Here is a 20,066-nt window from a genome sequence, read left to right on the forward strand (position 1 = left end):
TACAGACAGCAGTCGCAATGCGTTTTTTATTTCGTCTAGATTTAAGTCTCCATGCAGGTGCCAGAAAAAAATTGGAATTTTGATATTTGAAACTAAACACGGCGCAAAGTCATTCGATTTTCGAAATTAAAAAATAAACGCATCGTTTTCAGGCGCAGCTTTACGCTTTGTAGACTTCTGATCTCCATGAGTATTGAAGAGACGAGAGCAAGTGAGCCACGTGGCCTCCTGTGGTTCGACCAACAGGATACAGTAGGCCGATAACGTGGGGACCAGGTCCTGCGCCTCCGGGAAAAAAAATCCCAGGAAATGAACAGGCCGCACCAACGGTCGGGCTGCTCGAATTCAAATCCGCCCGCACTTGCCTTTATATCTAATCCCCAGGCTCCCTCCCTCCGCTTTTTCGGATGACCAACGCCGGATCCCAAATAGCTGCGCACCCTAGCTGAACCCAGACCAGATCGGAGGAGGGAGAGGAGGAGGGCAGGCGGCGGAGAGAAGACGGGGTCGCAGGAGGAGGATCGCCGCCACCCGCAGCGACAAGAGGAAGAGGCAGCATGGACTTCCTCGCGCTCCCCCGCCGTGACCTGCAGGCGCTGTGCAAGCGCAACAGCATCCGCGCCAACATGACCAACACCGCCATGGCTGAGGCCCTCGCCGCGCTCCCCACGGTAAGGATGGCGTCCCCCGCTTGCCCGTCCCGTCACGCTCGTCGATCGCTAGATCTGGGTGGTACTGCTATTTACCAACTGGCTTACGCGTCCCGCAATTCTGTCACAGGTCGATGGGATCGAGGAGTTCGTCAAGCATCTGGTCGCCGTGCCTGAACCAGCGGTTAAGGTGGTGCCAGAGGAGGAGGAGGAGGAGCCGCGGCTGGAGGAGAAGCAGGGGAGCCCGCTCCCTCGCGGCCGCCACGTCACGGCAAAGTCATCGGGCCCCATCAAGCCGAGTGACGCCAAGGAAGAGGATGCGACCCGGGAGCCGTACAAGGAGGACGCGCCCACGCTTGGCGTGGGGCACCGTGGTGTCAGCCGGCGCGCTCGGCCCGCGCCGGCCGCGCCTAAGCCGATAAGCAAGGCGTCAACGGAAGAGCAGAAGCAGGGGAACCAGCTCGCAAGCGCTAGCCGCGTGGATGACGGCGAGGTGGGGGAGGATATGAAGCTGGAGGCGAACATGGAGAACGCACCTGCCCATGTCGTGGGGCGGCGGGGTGCTAGTCGCCACGCTCGGCCCGCGCCGGCAGCCGAGTCCGCTGGTGCAGGGGCGGGCAAAGAGGACCGCAAGCAGGAGGCGAGTACAGATGATGCGCCAGCCCTTGGCATGGGGCGGCGCGGTTCCAGCCGGCGCGCTCGGCTCACACCATCTTTGGCTGCGCCCTCAGGCAAGGTAGTAGCTGAAGAGGAGCAGACTGCACTGATCCCACGCGGCCGCCATGCCAAGGCCAAGTCGACTGAGCCAATCAAGCCGAATGAGGAGGGTGGAAAGGCGGGTACGAAGCCAGAGAATGAACAGGAAGACATGCCAGCACTAGGCGTGGGTCGTCGCGGTGCGAGCCGGTATGCTCGGCGCGCGCCTGCTATTGCTGCGCCAAGCAAGGTAGCAGCGGAGGAGGAGCCCAGGGCCCCGATCCCACGCGCCCACGGAGTCAATGTCAAGTCGCCTGAGGTTATCAGGCTGGATGACAGTGATGAGGAGGAAATGGAGGATGCAAAGCTGGAGGAGAAGGATGAAGGCGTGCCAGCAATTGGCGTGAGTCGGTGTGGTGGTGCCAGCCGGCGCACTCCCGCCCCTGTACAAGCTCCGGCTATGACCAGAAGGGCTTCAACAAGTACAACTGAGGCAGGGGATGTAGCTAAGGAGGCCCTGCCCATCCGGGCCACTCGCCAGCGTAAGCCAACTATGAAAGCAGCTGTCGCAGCAGAGGAGAAGGTGCCACGAAAGGCAACAAGAAGGGCGGTAAAGAAGACCGTTTCCCAGCAGCAGAAACAAGAAAAACCAGAAGGTTAAAAGATTGATTTGATCTTAATCAATTTATTTATGTGCACAAATTGAACGCTGTTTTTGGTTATGCTAATATTTATGTTGAACCAGATGTCGTCTCTGTTGCAGAGGCTGTGCCTACACCAGTTCCTGATGTAGGATGTGGTAATCCTGAAGACTCAGAAGAGGCTTCTGGCCCTCAGAACAGAGGACAAAAGCAAGAAGACGAAGGTAAGACATGCTGTCATGCCCATGATGTGCCCGCTTCCATTTCATTTTGGTATCTGATTTGTTGTGGGCTGATATAGCTATTTTTTTATTTATTGCAGTTCAATTTGAAATGTCAGACGTGGTGAACATTGGGGATGAGAAACTGATGGAAGAGACCCCGGCACAAGAACATCAAGTGGAGAAGCCAGGAGATATAACTAGTGAGATGCCTGAGAGCTCAGTTGCATTGGATGAGGATGGTCAGGAAACAAACTTCTACACTGATGAACTGACTGAAGTGGTCATTGGTGATGGTGTGTCCCAAGTCACAGTAACAGACAATGATATTGTTCGGGAGGAAAAGATAGTAGTAATCACTGAAGAGATGACACAGAGAACAGCTGCAATGCATGATGATGTCGAGGAAGATCAGTTCCAAACTGTATTTGTTCATGCTGATCAAGTAGTGGCAGCCAACAATCTGCTGGAAGTGAAAATGACAGATTGCGAAGTTGAGGAGGAGAAGACAACACTGATCATTGATGAGCAGCAACAGATCACGGTTACAATGGATGAAGATGTTGTTGATATTCATTTCAAACCTGATGTTGTCTCTGCGGATGAACAAAAGGAAGTGGTAACTGTTGACGACGTGCCATAATTCACAGGGAAAGATGTTGAAGGTCTCGAGGAGGATAAGTCAGTTGTGATCACTGAGGAGTTGCCACAGAGCATAGATGCAATGGATGAGAATGCCGAGGGAGATCAGTTCCTAACTGGTTTTGTTCATGCTGATCAAGTAGTGGCCGCCGGCAGTCTGCTGGAAGTGGAAATGACAGATGGTGATGCTGAGGAGGAGAAGACAGCAATGATCATTGATGAGCAGAAAAATATCACAGTTACAATGGATGAAGATGCTATTGATATTCATTTCAAAACTGATGTTGTCCATGCCAATGAACAAAAGGAAGTGGTAATTATTGATGACGTGCCAGAATTCACAGGGAAATATGTTGAAGCTGTCAAGGAGGATAAGGCAGTTGTGATCACTGAGGAGGTGCCACAGAGCATAGATGCAATGGATGAGAATGTCGAGGGAGATTGGTTCCAAACTGTTTTTGTTCATGCTGATCAAGTAGTCACTTCTGACAGCATGTCGAATCTGAAAATAACAGATTGTGAAATTGTTAAGCAGGAGAAGACAACACTGATCATTGATAAGAAGCAACAGAGCACAGTTACAATGGATGATGATCTTGTTGGTAATCATTTCGATATTGATGTTGTCCATGCTGATGAACTGAAGGAAGTGGCAGCTACTGAAGAAGTGTCACAACTTACAAGCACAGAAGATGAAGTTATTGATGAGGATAAGATAGTTGTGATCACTAAGGAGGTGCCACGCAGCACTGGTACAATGGATGAGTGTATTCAGAAAATGCATTTTGGAATTGGTTTCCTTCAAGATGATGAACTGGATAATGCAGTCGCTACTGACAGCATGTCAGAAGTCACTGGGACAGATGTGGCTGCCAAGAATACCTTCACTTGTGATAGTTCACAAGAGCTAAACGTTGCAGAAGGATCTAATGATCACATGACTCAAGCATTGCTTGACATTGTCACTGAGTCCATGTGCCACAACACTATCACTATGGAGCCAACAGTGTTTGTATCCGAGGATACATCAGTGTGCAAGACCAGCAGTGAGAAGAACACTACTGAACCGTTGGCAGTGCGGGAAGAGAAGGGATTGAAGGGTGTCAAGAAATCTATGGATTTGAATAAGCTTAGCCTAGGCCAGCTTAGAGCCAAGCTCAAGAAGAAGCTCAACGCCAAGAAGGTACTGAACCAATCAGCCCCATTTTTGTATCATTCTAGTATCCGATTTGAATACTAAACTGCCTTATAATATGCAGAACAAAGAAGCAAAGAGGGTGGCCCTCGCCAAGGTAGACGGGAATGTGTGTCGATCCCACTCAAAGGTGCAGCAGCAGAACCTGAATCTGCAACAGCATTAACCTGGAGAAGAAGCTCTAATATATCTACATGCCAGATAGCATGAGTATGAGGTTGTGGTGAAACTGTGGTTTCTCCGACTTTGGCATCTAACTTTTGTGTGTCCATGTTCTTTCATGTGTTTGCGTGTTTGTTTCGAGAGAGGCATGAAACGATTCGGCTGTATTTTGTCCAAGTCAGATCGTAGGCTAGTACCCAGCTTTGAAGTGTGAGTGGTTTGCTGGTGTTGGTTGCCTGTCTTATTTTGTTCTCCTATTACTGGTTGGGAAAACCTGCTAATATATAATATTTTATTATATATCTCGTGCTATAAAAAGGTAGCATTAGATTGTATGCAACATTTGCCCAATGTGTTGGAAATGATTTATGAAGCATAGTTTGCTCAATGTGACATCCTATTTTGTGTATGCAAGAAGTTAATCGTCAACTTTGTTCTCTGTTTCCTACAATCCCTTCATGAGCTTCCTGAAGGGGCAAGTTCAGACTTCAGTTTTGTCAGAATGCTTTTCCGTCAGTTCAGTAAGGAGATAAAATGGTGCATGCCATCGCCGACTGCCATTATGGATTCGGCTGCTGATTTCATTCGTGATCCTAATTAGCGCCAAAAACAATGTTTAATTCTTATTTGCTGACTGTAAGCTGTATTTTCTTCATGATGCAGCCGATGCCTGAGGCTATAAGGGGTCAATTGCCTGTTTGTAAGGGGATGTTCAGAGGAGGATTGAATTTGAAATAAGTTGAGGAAAGTGGTGTAGGTCTAGCACTAGTGTCTCCATCTGGATCCATCTTTGATTAATGGACTATATCTGAATCCCTTCAACTGTCATGCGGTTCTTGCTATTGCTGATGCCGCCTTCTGACGTACTACATGAACTTCATACTTGAGAAATGTGAGAACAGATAAGCCGCTTCAGCAACAGATGCCATACCACCAGGCATGATCTAAACTTGAAAATAATCTGAACATGAAGCAGAATGCCCTGAGCTTTTCTGTCACAGCAAGAATCCACATGATTGTTGTTCCTGAGGCACCGCATGTTCTTGAATCCTGCACGCACCTTCAACCAGATTGGGATGCGACCACCTGATGCAGCTCGACCACAGGGCATCCAAGACACGAAAACACGATGATCATACACGAATTACTCCCACTCAGTAACGAGCCACACTACCTCGTGGGCGTGGCAAGTGTGGTCACGTTTTTTTTTTTTGAAGGTAACGTGGTCACGAAATTGGGAGGGCCCCTGGTGACCACAACGTTGCTGCCCCTGGTGAATCCACTGTGCCACCACATGGGAGCTCAACCACAGGATACCCTAGCCGTGGAACACAGATGAAACACCAACAACCAACCACACCGATTTTAGTCACGAGTCACAGCAATGTTGCCAGGGTCCTCTAGCAACCACACAGTCGCCGATTCAGCCATGTGGGATTTTTTTCTCACAAGTCGTCCTCAACCCTCTGAATGCCACTATTCCAGGGACACATCTGGACAGCGATTTCAAACCAGAACAGAAAATCAGCCGTACACGCACACATCTGGAATCTAAGCAGTTGGACGGTGTGAAAGAGCATCAGGCCCATAAACACGCGCCAAGTGCTTGCAGAACAGATTGCGACACAAGTGTTTCACAGCCACAGGCAACACCACTCACCAGCACACATCTGAGTGACTGAGTATTCTTGTTTCAGGTACGAGCATCACGTCAGTACCAATTTGTAATTTACGCCATAGAATTCAATTATATGTGCATGGTTGAGTTGGGACAAACCTATCTAGCATGCAGAATTGCAGATTAATGGGAGATCAGAAAAAAGCAATGATAATAGTTGAAAGAAGCAATGATAGAAGAATGCCAAGTAAATATAGACACAACTGGTGTATCTGTAAAATAGTCAGCTAACAGCATCTAGTATGATCTTTACTGCTATACTAGGAAGCATGAAGCCATGAACATTATCAAGGACACGAAACATGCACAACCAAGGATCCAGATACTTATAACACTGATAAGAACACAGGTACATCGTCACATCCACAAGAAGCACAGGCACACACCTCCTGCTTGCTCTTATTACAGGCACGAGCACGAGCATCATTTTTGTACAGGTCCTGACGCACGCCATGCCTGATTAACCAGTACTACTATTAAGCACAGCCACACACACACTTGCTAACCAAGCAGTATTATAGCGATAAGCCGCAAGGGGGCCCAGCTGAGCAGAGTGATAGGTGTATCAGCGCCAGGCTCTCCCTGCCTTACCAGCAAGGCCGTGCGCCGGCTGCGAGCGCCCGGCCGGTGCGCCTCGCTCAGGCGACGGGCGGCGGCTTCTCGACGTCCTCCAGGGGGCGGAACCACACCTTCTGGTCCAGCACTGTGCCCGGAGCATCCGCAGCGGCGTCCGGCGCGCCGCCGGCGGGCAGGTTGGCATCCACCGCGGCCGGGCCGAAGACGCCGGTCTTGGGGTGGGGGCCCCAGTACTTGTCGGGGTTGGCGGCGCCGCCGATCACATCGTCCGGCACGAACGCCGGGCGCACCTGGTCCTCCAGGTTCTTGTCGTACGACGAGGCGTGCACGGCCCTCCTGCACACGCCGACCAACCGATCGGGTCAGAATGGTGGATGAGCAAACGTGCCTGACGGCCGGTGGTTAGTGATAACAACATGATAACAAGAGCGCTTGACATCTGATGAAAGAATATTCGTTTCGGGAGGAACTATGATAGACCGATCCAAACAACTACTTACTGATCTGATGTTATCATAAGAAAGTACAAAATGATACGAGCTATGCGATCATAATTTAATTGTCACAACTCACAACCACAACAACAAAAAAATCTTCGCCACGAGACATGTCACGACAAAAAACAGCGATCGGAACCAGGGTTTACCTTACCGCCGATAACCGATTTCCCGCCGTTCAGCGGTATCGGAAAATTTTAGCGGTAACCGGCAGTTACCGGCGGTAGCCGTCTTTTTTTATTTTAAATTTTTTTGAAAATTTTAAATTTCGGCGAAATTTTTTGAAATTTTCCGTCGGTATGGGTTACCGCATAGTAGCGGTATCGGTAAATTTTGGCGGTAACCGCCGGTTTACCGGCGGTAAGGTAAACCCTGACCGGAACCCAGAACCCCCGCACCCGCGATTCCAATCCCAAGCGACACGAATCTCTTGTTCTGCATTGTGCACCGTGCGACCGCAGCAGGTCCTCCTAAGACAGGATTACTGCTAGCACTTGTGTTTCATGTTTGGGCTGTGTTTAGTTCCTCCAAATTTTCCGTCACATCAAAATCACATTGAAACATTAAATATAACAAATGATACATGCATGGAACACTAAATGTGGGTAAACAAAACAACTTATTGCACAGTTTGGATGTATGTTACGAGATAAATCTTTTGAGCCTAGTTAGTCCATAGTAGAACAATATTTACCACATACAAATGAAAAGTGCTACAGTGCTTTTCAACTTCACTTTTCGCATCTAAACACAGTCTTAGAAGAAATTTAACTTTTCAAAAATGTTTGGAAGAAATTTTGAAAACCCACGAGGCGCTGCAGGCCAAATCCTGCGCCATCCATAAGATTTCAGCCCAGCTCTCAAGTCAATTATCAATGGGCCGTCCATGGCGACGTCGCACGTGACGCGCGGCCCCGCCTCCACCCCCTCCTCCTCCGCGCACGGCCCGAGCCTGCACGTGGGCGGGCGGTGAAGCGGACACGCGCGACGGCGAGAGAGAGGACGACGGGCTCGTGTGTTGTGTTCGGTTGGTGCGGATAAGCGCGGCACGACACGCAAGGAGGGCCCCCCTCGCCTCCTCTCTCCAGCCAACTCGCCCCCCACCGCGTACGGACGGGATCCGATCGCGAGTCCCATCCGTACCGCACCACGCCCAGCCTGTGCAGAACAGACCACAGAGGATCGAAAGGGAATCGTACGGGCCTGATGCGAAAGGGCAGCCTGGTAGGCCCCGCCGTCCCCGGAGGCTTCTGGTCCCGGGCCCCACCGCCGGACGGAGACCCATTCCTCTTCACTCTCCTCCCTTCTCCTCCACTCACCATCCAATCATCCATGGTTTTGCTTCAAGTGGAAACCAAGAGAAACCTGAGCAGGGCGGGTGGCGGGTGGAGCGAGCGACAACTACCGCGCACCAGAGACACCAGACTCATCCATCACTCCTCACCCGTCCGCCACCGAGAACTTTTCCGAAAGCGAAGGGTTGGGCAGCAGCTCGTTGTGCACGTCCGGTGTGAGCGTGACTGTCGCCACTGCCCCTCATCCCCTTTGTGTGGGTGCGCCTGGAGGATGCACTATCCAGTGCGGGCTTGGCCTTCTCCTCCCTGGCGGATGCAGGGTGTTTTTGGGCGGATTTGACAGTCTGAAGCGGGCAGGAAAAAATATCTCCGTGGATCTCACATGATTGGGGGAGTCTCGTCTGCTGGTTCAAGCGAGCAAGGCGATTAGATGAGGTGGGGTGAGGTGAAGTGCAAGGCTTCCATTCACCCTCTTCCTATTGTGTTCTCGGACAGGTCAGACAGACTTGACAGGATTAAAATTTAACAAGCTGGGCGATGGTCCCAAAGTACAGGTTGCTATATCTATATCTTGCAAGAAAATAATCCTTCTACTTGCTGAATCAACACAAACATAAGAATTTCTTGCTAGGTACAAGTGTAAGGTTGTATACTTTCTGAAAAAACCTTGTTAGGTTGGACATCTTGCAGCATACTAAATCAACACAAACATAAGAATTTTTTTTGCTGAATCAGTGGTTAACCACGAAGCTAAATGGCCCTCCATCTCCCGTGTCGGAGGAAAAGCTGCAAATGGTCCTACTACCCGAGGCAGGAACCCAAAGCAAAGCTTAAAAAAAAGATGTACTAAAAACTTAAAAAGCAAATCTCTGCCGCAACGAAATCTTGGACGAACTGAGCAAGAACAAGCGCCTAGAAATATACTCGTACTCCTATGTGATGCGAGTAAACGAACGAAAAGAGATCGGCTGCCTCTCGGGGCATGTACCTCGGGGAGGTGGCCTTGCCAGCCAGGACGCGGCTGACGAAGCTCCCAGCGATCGCCCGCCCCTTGAAGCTAGCTGCTGCTGCCATGCAAGGACCGGCCTTTCGGGAGGAAGGGGAAGCGTAGGAGACGAGTCGCCGGACGAACTGCAAGCAGCACAGCCCCTCTGCTGCGAGATGGGGGAAGAACAAGTCGAAACAGGGAGTGGTGGTGGGTTTCCAATTCCCCGGAGGGCCTCCTTTTATAGCGCCCGGGACCCGGGGGGCCTGCGGGCGGGCGCCGAGCGCGCCGGTGCCCCCATCCCGCCACACCACCACCGTGCAGGCCTGGCCTGCTACTTCTACTGCAACACTCCTGGCTTTACTGCTGCAAAAACAAAAAGGAAACGGACTAACTTCAAAAAGAAAAAAAAGGAAACGGAACGGAATTACGGCGGTGGTGAGGGAGACCGGGAGAGCGACGGCGACCGTTGGCTGTCACCGTGATGGGGCGGCCAGCTGCGCGACGGAGAAGTACCTATCAACGGCCAGCGGCGTCGCTGTCCGGACGGAGACTGCCACCTCGGGGCCTAGCTCCATCAACGCTGGGCCGTCCGATCGGGGGTTAGCGTCAAACTGTCGACGAATATGATGACAGCGTGTTGCTGCTAGCCTGCTAATGTTACTGTTGTGTGGTTGATTTACTTCTTTCGCCTGGAAATGGCGCTTTCGGTGTTGCATTTGTTTGATGGCAAGTGCGTGTAGAAAATTACCAGCTCGGCCATGACTGGTCGCGCAGTCCGTAATGGCACACGTCACGCAACATTGGTTGTGTAACAATGGTTTTATTTTAAGGATCGTGTTACTCAATTCGTGACATTGGTGGTGTAACCAAGAGGTTGGGGGACGGAGACTGTAAACAATTCTTCACGTGAGGTTGGAGATGAGGAGATTTCAACCAGTACTAGTCGAGTGCTGAAATGCATAATGATACTGTGCTGACTTTTATGATACAGTAGACCTGTTTGGATATTCTAATTGAGTTAGAAGTTAGAGTTAGTTTCTAGTTCTAGACTAACTCTAAACCAACTCTAATCAGAGTGGTGTTTGGATGCATCAGAGTGGTGTTTGGATGCAAGAGTTAGAGTTAAATTAAATGTATTTTTTCAAATATCTACTCCTTTGAATACTCTTTCTAGCTAGATCTGGTGTGGCCAGATCTTGTGGGGCCTCCTGCGGCTCAAAATGTCACAAACAAATCATCTCTACAAATGAAATAAGGAAGATATGATAAATCATCTGCAGCTCTTGTGTATTTCTATGCAGCAGATAGATATATCTAGGTTCACTTTACTTGCTGGTGACAGACGCCGGTGCCCAATGCTAGCCTGCTAGTGTTAGTGCTGTGTCCCCACCAGTACCGGGAGATGGCGCTTCGCGTGCTGCGTTTCTTCGATGATGATAAGTTGCGGGTACCGTGTCACATTTTATTATTACTTGATAAATAATATTCAATTATATACTAATTAATCTTAAAAGATCGTGCTATACTGACCCGGCTATTCCTGTTCGCGCGCGCAGCTAGTAATAGCACACGTAACGCACCATTGTTTGTCTAAAAATGGCTTATTTTAAGGATCGTGCTATTCAATTCGTGACAGAGAGAAATGGACGGTGGGTGGTTTGACCAAGAGATTGGGAGAGAAACTGTAAAACAATTCTTCGCATGAGGGTGGACTGTGGAGATAAGGAGAATTCGACCAGTACTAGTCAAATACCTGGTGCTTTTTTATCAACCATGCATTTTAGGTAATGATACTATGCTCCCTTTTGTGATACAGTGTAATTCTATGCGGCACATAGATATCTAGATTCACTTTACTTGCTGGTGAAATTTGATATCAAGGTTTATTTTATTGCTGGTGAAATTTGAGGCCTAGAAAACCAGGTGCGCACAGGTCCCGTCTCTATCTCATGGACGGTTATATATATTGTACAAGCTATTGCAAGTACAGTACTCATGAGTGACAATCACAGAGGAGACTCAGAGAAGCCTTAATGTGGAGTACTAAAAAAACTAGCCAGTGGCCAAGCTTTGCTTGATCAACCAAGCCAAGCCAACAGCCAATGAGGCGCCGGATCTCGTCTCCTTCGCGGCGCCGTACAGTGCTTACCTGGTGGGGCGGCAGCTGTACTGTTGATGACTGTACCTGGGTCCTCTGTTAGTTTGTGGGGCGTGGGCTCATCAGAATATGCCGCCCCGAGATGCTCATGCTGTGCAGCGCCGACCAGCCGTCAGCCCGCACGTGCCGTGCTCGTGTGCGCTCGGGGCGGACGACGCCACGGATCAGGTTGACACCACTGGCAGCATGGATTAGGTGAGTGGTTATTCAAGTCCGCCGCGCTAGTTTCGGACTGCAGATTTCCATTGTGCAATGTAACCGGCGTTGAGTTGAATCTTAACCGGCATTCACGCTGGGTCGGGGGAGATGCCGGAACGGCAAAGGAAGCGTCTGCAGCAGCCCGCACGCACGCTCCCGGGGTTTACCTGCCGGCGACGTCAGGCACAGCCAGGGCTATCCGCAGCAGCCGTTCCGGCACGCCCCGGGCCATACGTTATCCCGTGGATGAGCTCATAAGCACCGTGCAGGCACAAGCCACGTAACGGACGCAGGCACTGAGCGCGCAGCCGGCCAGCCGTCCCTCGTCGTGGCGCCCAGCCCACGGCCGAAACCGTCACCTCCCAGCGCCATGCGCCCACGGCCACACGGCGCCGCCGGGTCGCGAGGCCTGTAGAGCCGCATCGCGCGTCATCCTCCTCGCCGTTGCGGCGTGTCACCGCTGATGACCCATCCTGGCGCCATGCCGCTTGGCTTGTGCACGCGTCGCGCTCCCGCGGCACGGGATGGGATGGGATGGCGCCGCCCTCGAGTGCCACCGCGCGGCGGGTGCGGGGTCATGGATGACACGGGGCTCGGGCGGTGGAAGAGCGGAACCCAGATGCGGCTTGTACGAGGTGCGCCCCGGGCATCTGGCTGGTTCTGGGTCGCCGTCTCGGCGAGTGAGCGGTCGCTACTCGCTACTAGCTACTGCGACGAGGGAATCTCGCCGTCCGCGGCCGGGGCGCGGTGATGCGATCGGAAAAAACCAGTCACACCGGCGCCGTAGGTGTTCGCCGATCTGGTGGTTCACGGGCCGGGACCAGATCGCCAAAAATCTAGTACCAGGATTCCTGGACATTTGTACGCATGGATTGCGGGCGCAACATCTGAAGACAATGCGGAATAATGAGGTGCTGTGGTTTGTGGTTTGCGGAGCCGTGTACTAGTAGCCAACAACGTGATACCTTATGCTTTATGCCATGCTTCCCCAGCGCACGACGACGCCATCTCCCCCCGATCTGATTCCTTTGCTTGAAATTTCTGTTCCGCGGCGCACCAGTTCCACTTCCACCCACCACTTGCGCACGCCGTGCCGTGCCACGGCGATGCACGACGGACACGGCTCAACCGGTGACGCTCGCGCCCCTTTCCACGCGCTGTTCGTTGGATGCGCGAGCACAGGTACTAGCTAGAAGATGATGATACCTCCAGCACGATGCGCGGTGCCGGGAGCCTCGGGGAGTAGCTAGGATAATGGATAAGATAAGCATATCCGGCCGGGCCGGCCATGCACTTCGCCGGTCGCGAACGTAGTCTTTCGTCTACGCTTTGAATCGCCGCGAGGAAAATGACCCGGCTCACCAGCTGCGCGCTTGAATTCTTTTTGGACGGGAGCCCACGATCACCGCCGCGCGGAGCACGCGGGGGGACGTCAAAAGCGTGGCCATGACCGACGTGTCGAGATGATTGATCCCGTATAGTGCGAGATTTTCCTTGGAGGTCGGCACACGTTTCAACCATCCCATCTCCTTGATGTGGATGTACCCTTTTTATTTTGTTGAGACTTGGAAAGAGTTTGGATATCCTTTTTGTTGTTGGAGCTGGAGAAAAATAGAGGATGTTCAACCCTGCATCCTTGTGGTCTGTCGTCTGTCCTCTTGGATGATTGGATCCAACTCCTCGTGGCCCAAATCGTTGTTTGCATGCACTTAGCCCGTGGACTTGTTCGCTCGGGCCGCAGCAGCGCAGCCGAGCAATTTGGGCCCCCAAAGACCAAACAGAGCCCCCAAACAGCCGTGGGCCTGCTAAGCGCCGTAACGGCCCAAAACCATCGCGGGCCGCGAAGCCGAAACGGAGCAGCTATATAACACGCTGCCGCGTCGAAACCCTAAGCCGCCGCTACTCCTCACAGACTCCCAAACCCTACCCTCACACCCGCCGCCGCCGCCACCCGCGCCCCAGCAAGCAGCCGCCATGCCGCCCAAGTTGGACCCCTCACAGGTGGTGGAGGTGTTCGTCCGCGTGACGGGCGGGGAGGTCGGCGCGGCGTCGTCGCTGGCCCCCAAGATCGGCCCGCTCGGGCTCTCCCCGAAGAAGATCGGAGAGGACATCGCCAAGGAGACCGCCAAGGACTGGAAGGGCCTCCGCGTCACCGTCAAGCTCACCGTCCAGAACCGCCAGGCCAAGGTCTCCGTCGTGCCCTCCGCCGCGGCGCTCGTCATCAAGGCCCTGAAGGAGCCCGAGAGGGACAGGAAGAAGGTCAAGAACATCAAGCACAGCGGCAACATCAGCCTCGACGACGTCATCGAGATCGCCAGGACCATGAGGCCCAGGTCCATGGCCAAGGAGATGGCCGGGACTGTCAAGGAGATCCTCGGGACCTGCGTCAGCGTCGGCTGCACCGTCGACGGCAAGGACCCCAAGGATCTGCAGCAGGAGATCGACGAAGGGGACGTCGAAATCCCCTCCGCGTAAAGGTGAAATACGTCAGCAATTCTTCTTACATTCGTGGTTTGGCGCGATCGCTAGAATTTACATGAAACCAATGCTAGCCTTATTCTGTACTTTGCTCAAGGACTTGTTTCAGTAAGCCGCTCGAAAGCCAAATTCAGCATTGATGCCTGTTTATTCTGTAGTATTGCTTTGGGATTATCAAAGCTGGAAACTTTAGAATGGCCACGTTGGTTCTTGTAGTCTATCTTGGTATGCTTTTGGGTAATGGATTCTAATTTTTAGTAAATAAATCGTTTGGGTAATGGATTCTAATTTTTAGTAAATAAATCGTAGTGTGAATCTTGGCATGCGACTATTGAGAAGTATTTTTTTTTTCGACGAGCAACTATTGAGAAGTTCAAATGGTCATTCTATTCAATTATCTGTAACCTGTATTTTGGGAAGTTCATCAGTATGCATCTGTTTATGATGAACAGTCTAATGAAATGATGTGATTCGATGTTCGTGGGGACATTCCATCACTGTTGTTCATTTCTGTGGCCTGATTATTTGATGTTTGTCCAAATCGTTGCCCTGCTTGTATGGCAATATGAATCATTGAATTATTTCCAGCCTATACTTTCTGTGGGCTGATTATTTGATGTTTGTCCAAATCGTTGCCTGATTATATGATGTTTGTCCAAATTGATGCCCTGCTTGTATTGCTTATGCAGTTATGTTATAGTTGACTGACATATCTTTAGTAGTGATGTTCCTGTTCTTGTGTTATGAAGAAATCCATCACATATATTGTCTAATTATTTTGTTCTATATGCAGGCTAGACATCTAAGGAGATTATCATCAGATGCTACTGAAGTGTTCTGTTCCATCTGCTGTTTATGTACCTTACCAAACTATGTGGCTGCGCCTATTTTTGTCTTGCTTTAGTAGTTATGCTGTGAGAGACCTCAATGTTGCAACTGCATCAATTTGGAGTCTGGAATGGAGTTTTAGGCACTTGCTCATCTTAATCTCTATACCGCCTGGCAGGTGGAAGTTCCATATAACTTTTTGTTACCTTGATTTGAGTGGTTATGTTACCAGCTTTCATTTTTCTGGTCAATACTCAATACTGTGTCTGTCTATGCGCTGAACACACGGTATCGTAGCTGACCATGATGCTTGAGGCGCCTGTCTGCTATGCTTCTCTACTTTTTTTTTCTCTCAAATCTAATCTCGCTAATATTCTACTTCTGTTTGTCATAATCGTTCTTGCCCACTGGGCTGTTTGGAAATGTTTCTTGCACATTTCTCTGGAGCTTGAAGCTTTCTATGTACTGATGTGTTTCAGCTCAAAGGCTTCGACAACTCGATTCTGCAGCAATCGAGTCTGCTGTTCTGCGTGATGTGCCCGTTGTTGACGTGCTTGTAGAGCAAGAAGCGTTCAATCCAACTGTTTATATTCCGTTGTAAAACTGTGACAAATCGTGAGCCTAGATCATGGCAGCACAGCTCTCAGATGGAGGCCTTCGCAAACCCGCTTCGGTTGGTGAAAGTCCAATCCAGGTCTGTCAAGGCCTGAAAGTTGTGTTACCTATCTTCCAGCTAATTCATAATCAGCGGTGCAGCGTAAACGTAGATGCATTCCGTTCGGTTTGAGGAACACAGATGAAACAAATCGAAATTTACCTTTGGAGAAGCAGCATGTGTAACCCAATGTATGAACAAACATCCTGGCGATTGCAGGACTGTAAATGCAGTCTACAGTGAAGGAAGTGAATGCAAATTGTGCAAACGTGCTAGTAGACCGATGGCGCTGCATACAGTTGTGATGCCGGCCATCAGGGCTTGAAGCCTTGAAGGCTTGAACCCTGTGTTGCGTAAAATAGTAATTCCTTGATGGCTCATGCGAACCGGACGCTGCAGCCTGCAGTGCAGGCACCAAGTGGAAGCTCGGGAGAAGTCTCCAACCCAATCACCCATAGGTCTTGTTTTTTCGAATGCAAATGCAAATGCTAGTTGCAATGACTGATCGCTAGAGGCAGGCGATCGCATCTCAAAATTTCAGATTGACCCAATCACCCATAGGTCATCCACCATCCATGAATCCCCTGAACGGCTGCACGCCACCAACGTCGACTGCCGACACTAGCGAGCGGACACTGTAGCCTCCGTGTCCGACGGACCGCGCCATTAGTGTCAGGCCAGCTGCTCGCGCCGGCGCCATCGTCGCCGCCGGCTAACATGACAGGCTTCGTTAGTTCCTGTGGTGTCCACCATCGTTCTTGCCGTGTGATGTCTGTTTAATTTTTGCGACTTGCGCCGGCGTCTTCAACAGGGACAGAGGCGAGCGTGCGGGTCTGGTCGCGCGTGCGGCTAGGCAGGGTCTGTCCCTTCGCTTCCCCATGGCAGCAACCACACGAGCCAGCCGGAATAGCGTGGTCTGGCTCTGGCTAGATGCAAAGAAGCATGGGTCCGAGGGCGCCCACGACGGAGGGGGCGGGAGCTAAGATAGGGTGACCTGAGTGCGGCGGCGCCCCGGCGAGTCGCGGCGCAGGGGCATCTAAGCAAAAGGACAAGGGAAATATAGAACTAACGATCAGTGATCACAAGAATGAAGGCCTGGACCACGCCGGCGGCGGCCAGCACGGGTGCTTGCCTCGCTCAGGTATCCTCTTGCTCACCTTGCCGCGCTTGAGGCTGTGCACGCCAGTTTCCGGGAGCTCGGTGTCGTCACGCTTGCCATGGAAGGATGAGCCCTGGTAGAGGCCCTGCGCGTGGCGCAGGCAGGCACCCCCCGACTTCGTCGTCCGTTCACGCCCACGCGCGGCGCGGCGGCGCCCATGTCCGCCGCCTCCCAGCGCCCGTTCGCCTGGTCCACGACCTGCACCTCGAACTAAGTGGACGCGCCTTGAGCCTGTCCTCGTAAGCCAGCCTCGGCGCGCGCGACCACCTGGCTAGTGAGCTCGCCGCCGGTCTCCGCTTTGCGTTGCCACGCCTCGACGTGGTCGGTGTACGTGATGGAGTAGAACCGGCCGTCGTGGTGGGTCGCGTCCTCGACGCCGTCGGGGAGGGTGCCATCCTCCAGGCGGGCTCCTCCGGCGTCGCGAAGGTCGGTGCGTCGATGTGCCTGTTGGTGATGACCATGGCGGTGTGGCGTAGATGCACGGGCATGTCATGGCACCGTCCCAAGGTGTCCACGACGGAGGGGACAGAAGATAGGGAGGCCTGAGCTGCTGAGCACGGCGCCGCTCCGGCGAGCCGCGGCGTGAACGCCCCCGGGCGTTTTTCTTGGGACGCCAAGGGTGGACGGTATTTCAAATACCGTCCGCCCACTTGGCACATACCAACCGTTCGATCAATACTGTGCGGTCCAGATCGGCGCATCGCGGAGTCCCTCTTCGTTATCAGGCGCAGGAGAGGAGACGAAGCCTCCGGCGCTCCTCTACCGACGACTTGCTCACTCTGCCAGCGGCGGAGGCCAACCGTGGCACGAGCCCGACCACACGTGTTTGCCGGAGTGCCTCACCTGCTCGGGCCTCCAGTCTCCGGCGAGGCCTGTCCCGGTGCCGCGCGAACTTGACGCCGTCTACTGGAGACCTGGACCGGAGGCGACCGGAAGCTGCTCGCGCGTGGAATCAATCGGAGCTGCAGGCAAGCCCGCAGTAGCCAAACATTGCGCATCACCAGCCACGAAGCGGGGGCGGCGCTCCGGCGAGGGCCGCGACACTTTTGGTCCTTGTCGTGCGTCTGGGCGAACCAAATCGCAGTCAGTCAGTCACGCAGGCGTTCTGTAGTCCTCCTTGGGGTCAAGAGCTCGGACACAAACGGCGTGATCAGCGGCATGCTACTACGGAAGCAGCAGCAGCAGTCAGAGGCCACGAAGTTAAAGCATCAATGCATCATTGTGCAGTTTCATGCCGAAGATGAGCCAGCCAAAACGTTGCAGATACAAACTTACAAACTAAGCAAACCTGCAAATTCTTTTGTCTCACAGAGCTAGACATGAGCAACTATGCAGCACGGATACGGATACGCGTATCGGTATCGGAAGGATACAGATACGTGGATACGTCAAATTTCTGCAAAAGTTAAAGGCACAAAGGTGTATCGGAGTATCGGATACGGATATGCGGATATGTATCGGATACGTGATATGGGTCATGTTGAAGTATCGGGGTTATATAGATGAGCAATAGCATGGCCAATGTGCTAGGTAAATTGGGTGGCATCCTGATCAGTGAAAGAGGAATAACCGAGGTGGACGATTCGTATCTTCAGAGAGACGATTGTTTAGTTTCTTTTAAAATTTTATAAAATTTTCCATCACATCAAATCTTTAACATATGCATGAAATATTAAAGACGTGGACAGTTGAAAATTTGATGTGACGTGGACTAGAGAAATTTTTTTAGTAATTAAACATGGCAGTAGTAGCATAGAACATTGAACTCTTCGGATATGCTTCAAACCTATTGTGCACAGTGCTTCGACAATTGACAGATTTGTTGATTTGCTCTTTTTTTAAAAAAAAATAGTGTTGATTGGTCATGCTTGTGCGGTTCCTGAATTTCTGAGCACGTCGCGAGAGTGCCTGAACTCTGTGCCAATTGCACGTGGTCAAAGATTCCCGGCGCTCGCTGCCGCTGCGGTGGATGGAGAGCTAGCGCCCCCGGCCAGCTTTAACTTTCATGAGACAGCGACGAGGCCGTATGGAGTTGGTGGATGTGATTTCACGTGCAACTGTGCAAGCGCTGTCAGCGTAGACGACCTCAAGTCTGATCGCGGTAAATCGTGGAGCCTCTGGCGGTCGTGTTTGGGTCACACCCTGAAATTTTTTTCATAAGAAACAAATATATATATGGAGTATTAAATATTTGTGAAACTTTTTCACAGATGAATATAATTTTTCAAGATGAATTTAATAAGCTAAGTTTCACCATAATTAGCTACAATAATGCTACAGTAACCGCTTCTAACCATGCGGTCAAAGGCTTTATTAGTTACAACACATGCTACAGTACCATAATTGCGAAAATTGTTTTGTAATTAGATTTCATTTAATACTTTTAATTAATAGTCAAAGGAGCAAAAAGTTTTCATAAAAATTTTTTCACCCCAAACCAAACAAACATGTCCATCCGCCTCCACGATGTCACGTGGCATTCCTGAAGAAATCACGTCATGGACTCGCGGAGAGACCCCTCGTACACGCCTACTGTTCCTACGACGAGCGAGGTGTGAACTGCTGCCCTGATTCCCACACGCACGCGTGAGGGACCGTGCGAAGAGCGAGCAATCCCTCCGGTTCCTTCCTGCCTCCTTTCACCATTGTGCCATGCGCTGAACTCGAGCCATCCACACCACACCTACGCTCCATATAGCATTACAGCCTTGCGCGCTAGCTCTTGCATTGCCGTAGCGCAGGCACCCAATCACCGTATTCGGCTGTTGGGCTGCTGCTCCATGCTCCATGCTCCAGCTCTACAATTATTCTTTCTCACATCATTCCAGATCCGGTCTCCAGCTCCAGTCAGATAACAATGTTTTTCTCTCACACCATTCCAGCTCCAGCCTCCAGCTCCAACCTGCCGAACGCAATGAATGGATTTGATTGGATTGGATCGGCCGGCCAACAAGGCAACAAGCGATGAGGTGATCCCTTCCATGCTCGATTCAACTAGAGAATGATCAATGATGCTTGGGGGCCGTGCTGCCCGGTGCCCACCTCGTCAGTGACGCAGGTGCCCAGCCCAGCCGATGTGAGTGCAAGTACATGGTCGTGCCGGGGCGGGTCGACATGCTCTGCCTGGCTTTGGCTCCCATCCCTGGTATGCGTGTGGACAAAATTTGTTCACGCACACGAACTGTTTCTGCAACCCTCTGAAAGAGGACAGAGGACGGAGCCATTGCTAGCTTTTGAGTAGTGTTGAGTGCTTCGTCTAGTTGGGGCTGGGCCTAGCTCGATCTTTTGCTAGCAACCGCCTTCCAGTCAAGCATTGCGATCTTTTTTTTTTCTAAAGAAAACAATGTAC

The 20,066-nt window shown here is 51.5% G+C and overlaps 2 protein-coding genes and 1 pseudogene across 2 annotated transcripts; 2 read left to right on the top strand and 1 right to left on the bottom strand.

Annotated features, from left to right (window-relative positions):
• The first annotated feature begins 368 nt into the window (after nt 1–368).
• On the top strand, nt 369–4,547 carry LOC120641643 (annotated as a pseudogene).
• A 1,641-nt stretch (nt 4,548–6,188) lies between these two features.
• On the bottom strand, nt 6,189–9,609 carry LOC120641644 (late embryogenesis abundant protein At5g17165-like). The gene is made up of 2 exons (XM_039917837.1): nt 9,242–9,609; nt 6,189–6,797 (listed from the first exon to the last, which is right to left on the bottom strand). Exons 1-2 carry the CDS (start codon nt 9,325–9,327, stop codon nt 6,524–6,526), a joined length of 360 nt encoding a protein of 119 aa, XP_039773771.1. The 5' UTR covers nt 9,328–9,609; the 3' UTR covers nt 6,189–6,523.
• A 3,867-nt stretch (nt 9,610–13,476) lies between these two features.
• On the top strand, nt 13,477–15,154 carry LOC120641645 (60S ribosomal protein L12-2). Its single transcript, XM_039917838.1, has 2 exons — nt 13,477–14,074; nt 14,869–15,154. Exon 1 carries the CDS (start codon nt 13,572–13,574, stop codon nt 14,070–14,072), a length of 501 nt encoding a protein of 166 aa, XP_039773772.1. The 5' UTR covers nt 13,477–13,571; the 3' UTR covers nt 14,073–14,074; nt 14,869–15,154.
• Nucleotides 15,155–20,066: the final 4,912 nt, after the last annotated feature.

Source organism: Panicum virgatum, chromosome 7K, assembly GCF_016808335.1.
Source record: "Panicum virgatum strain AP13 chromosome 7K, P.virgatum_v5, whole genome shotgun sequence".
Lineage (NCBI taxonomy): Eukaryota > Viridiplantae > Streptophyta > Magnoliopsida > Poales > Poaceae > Panicum > Panicum virgatum.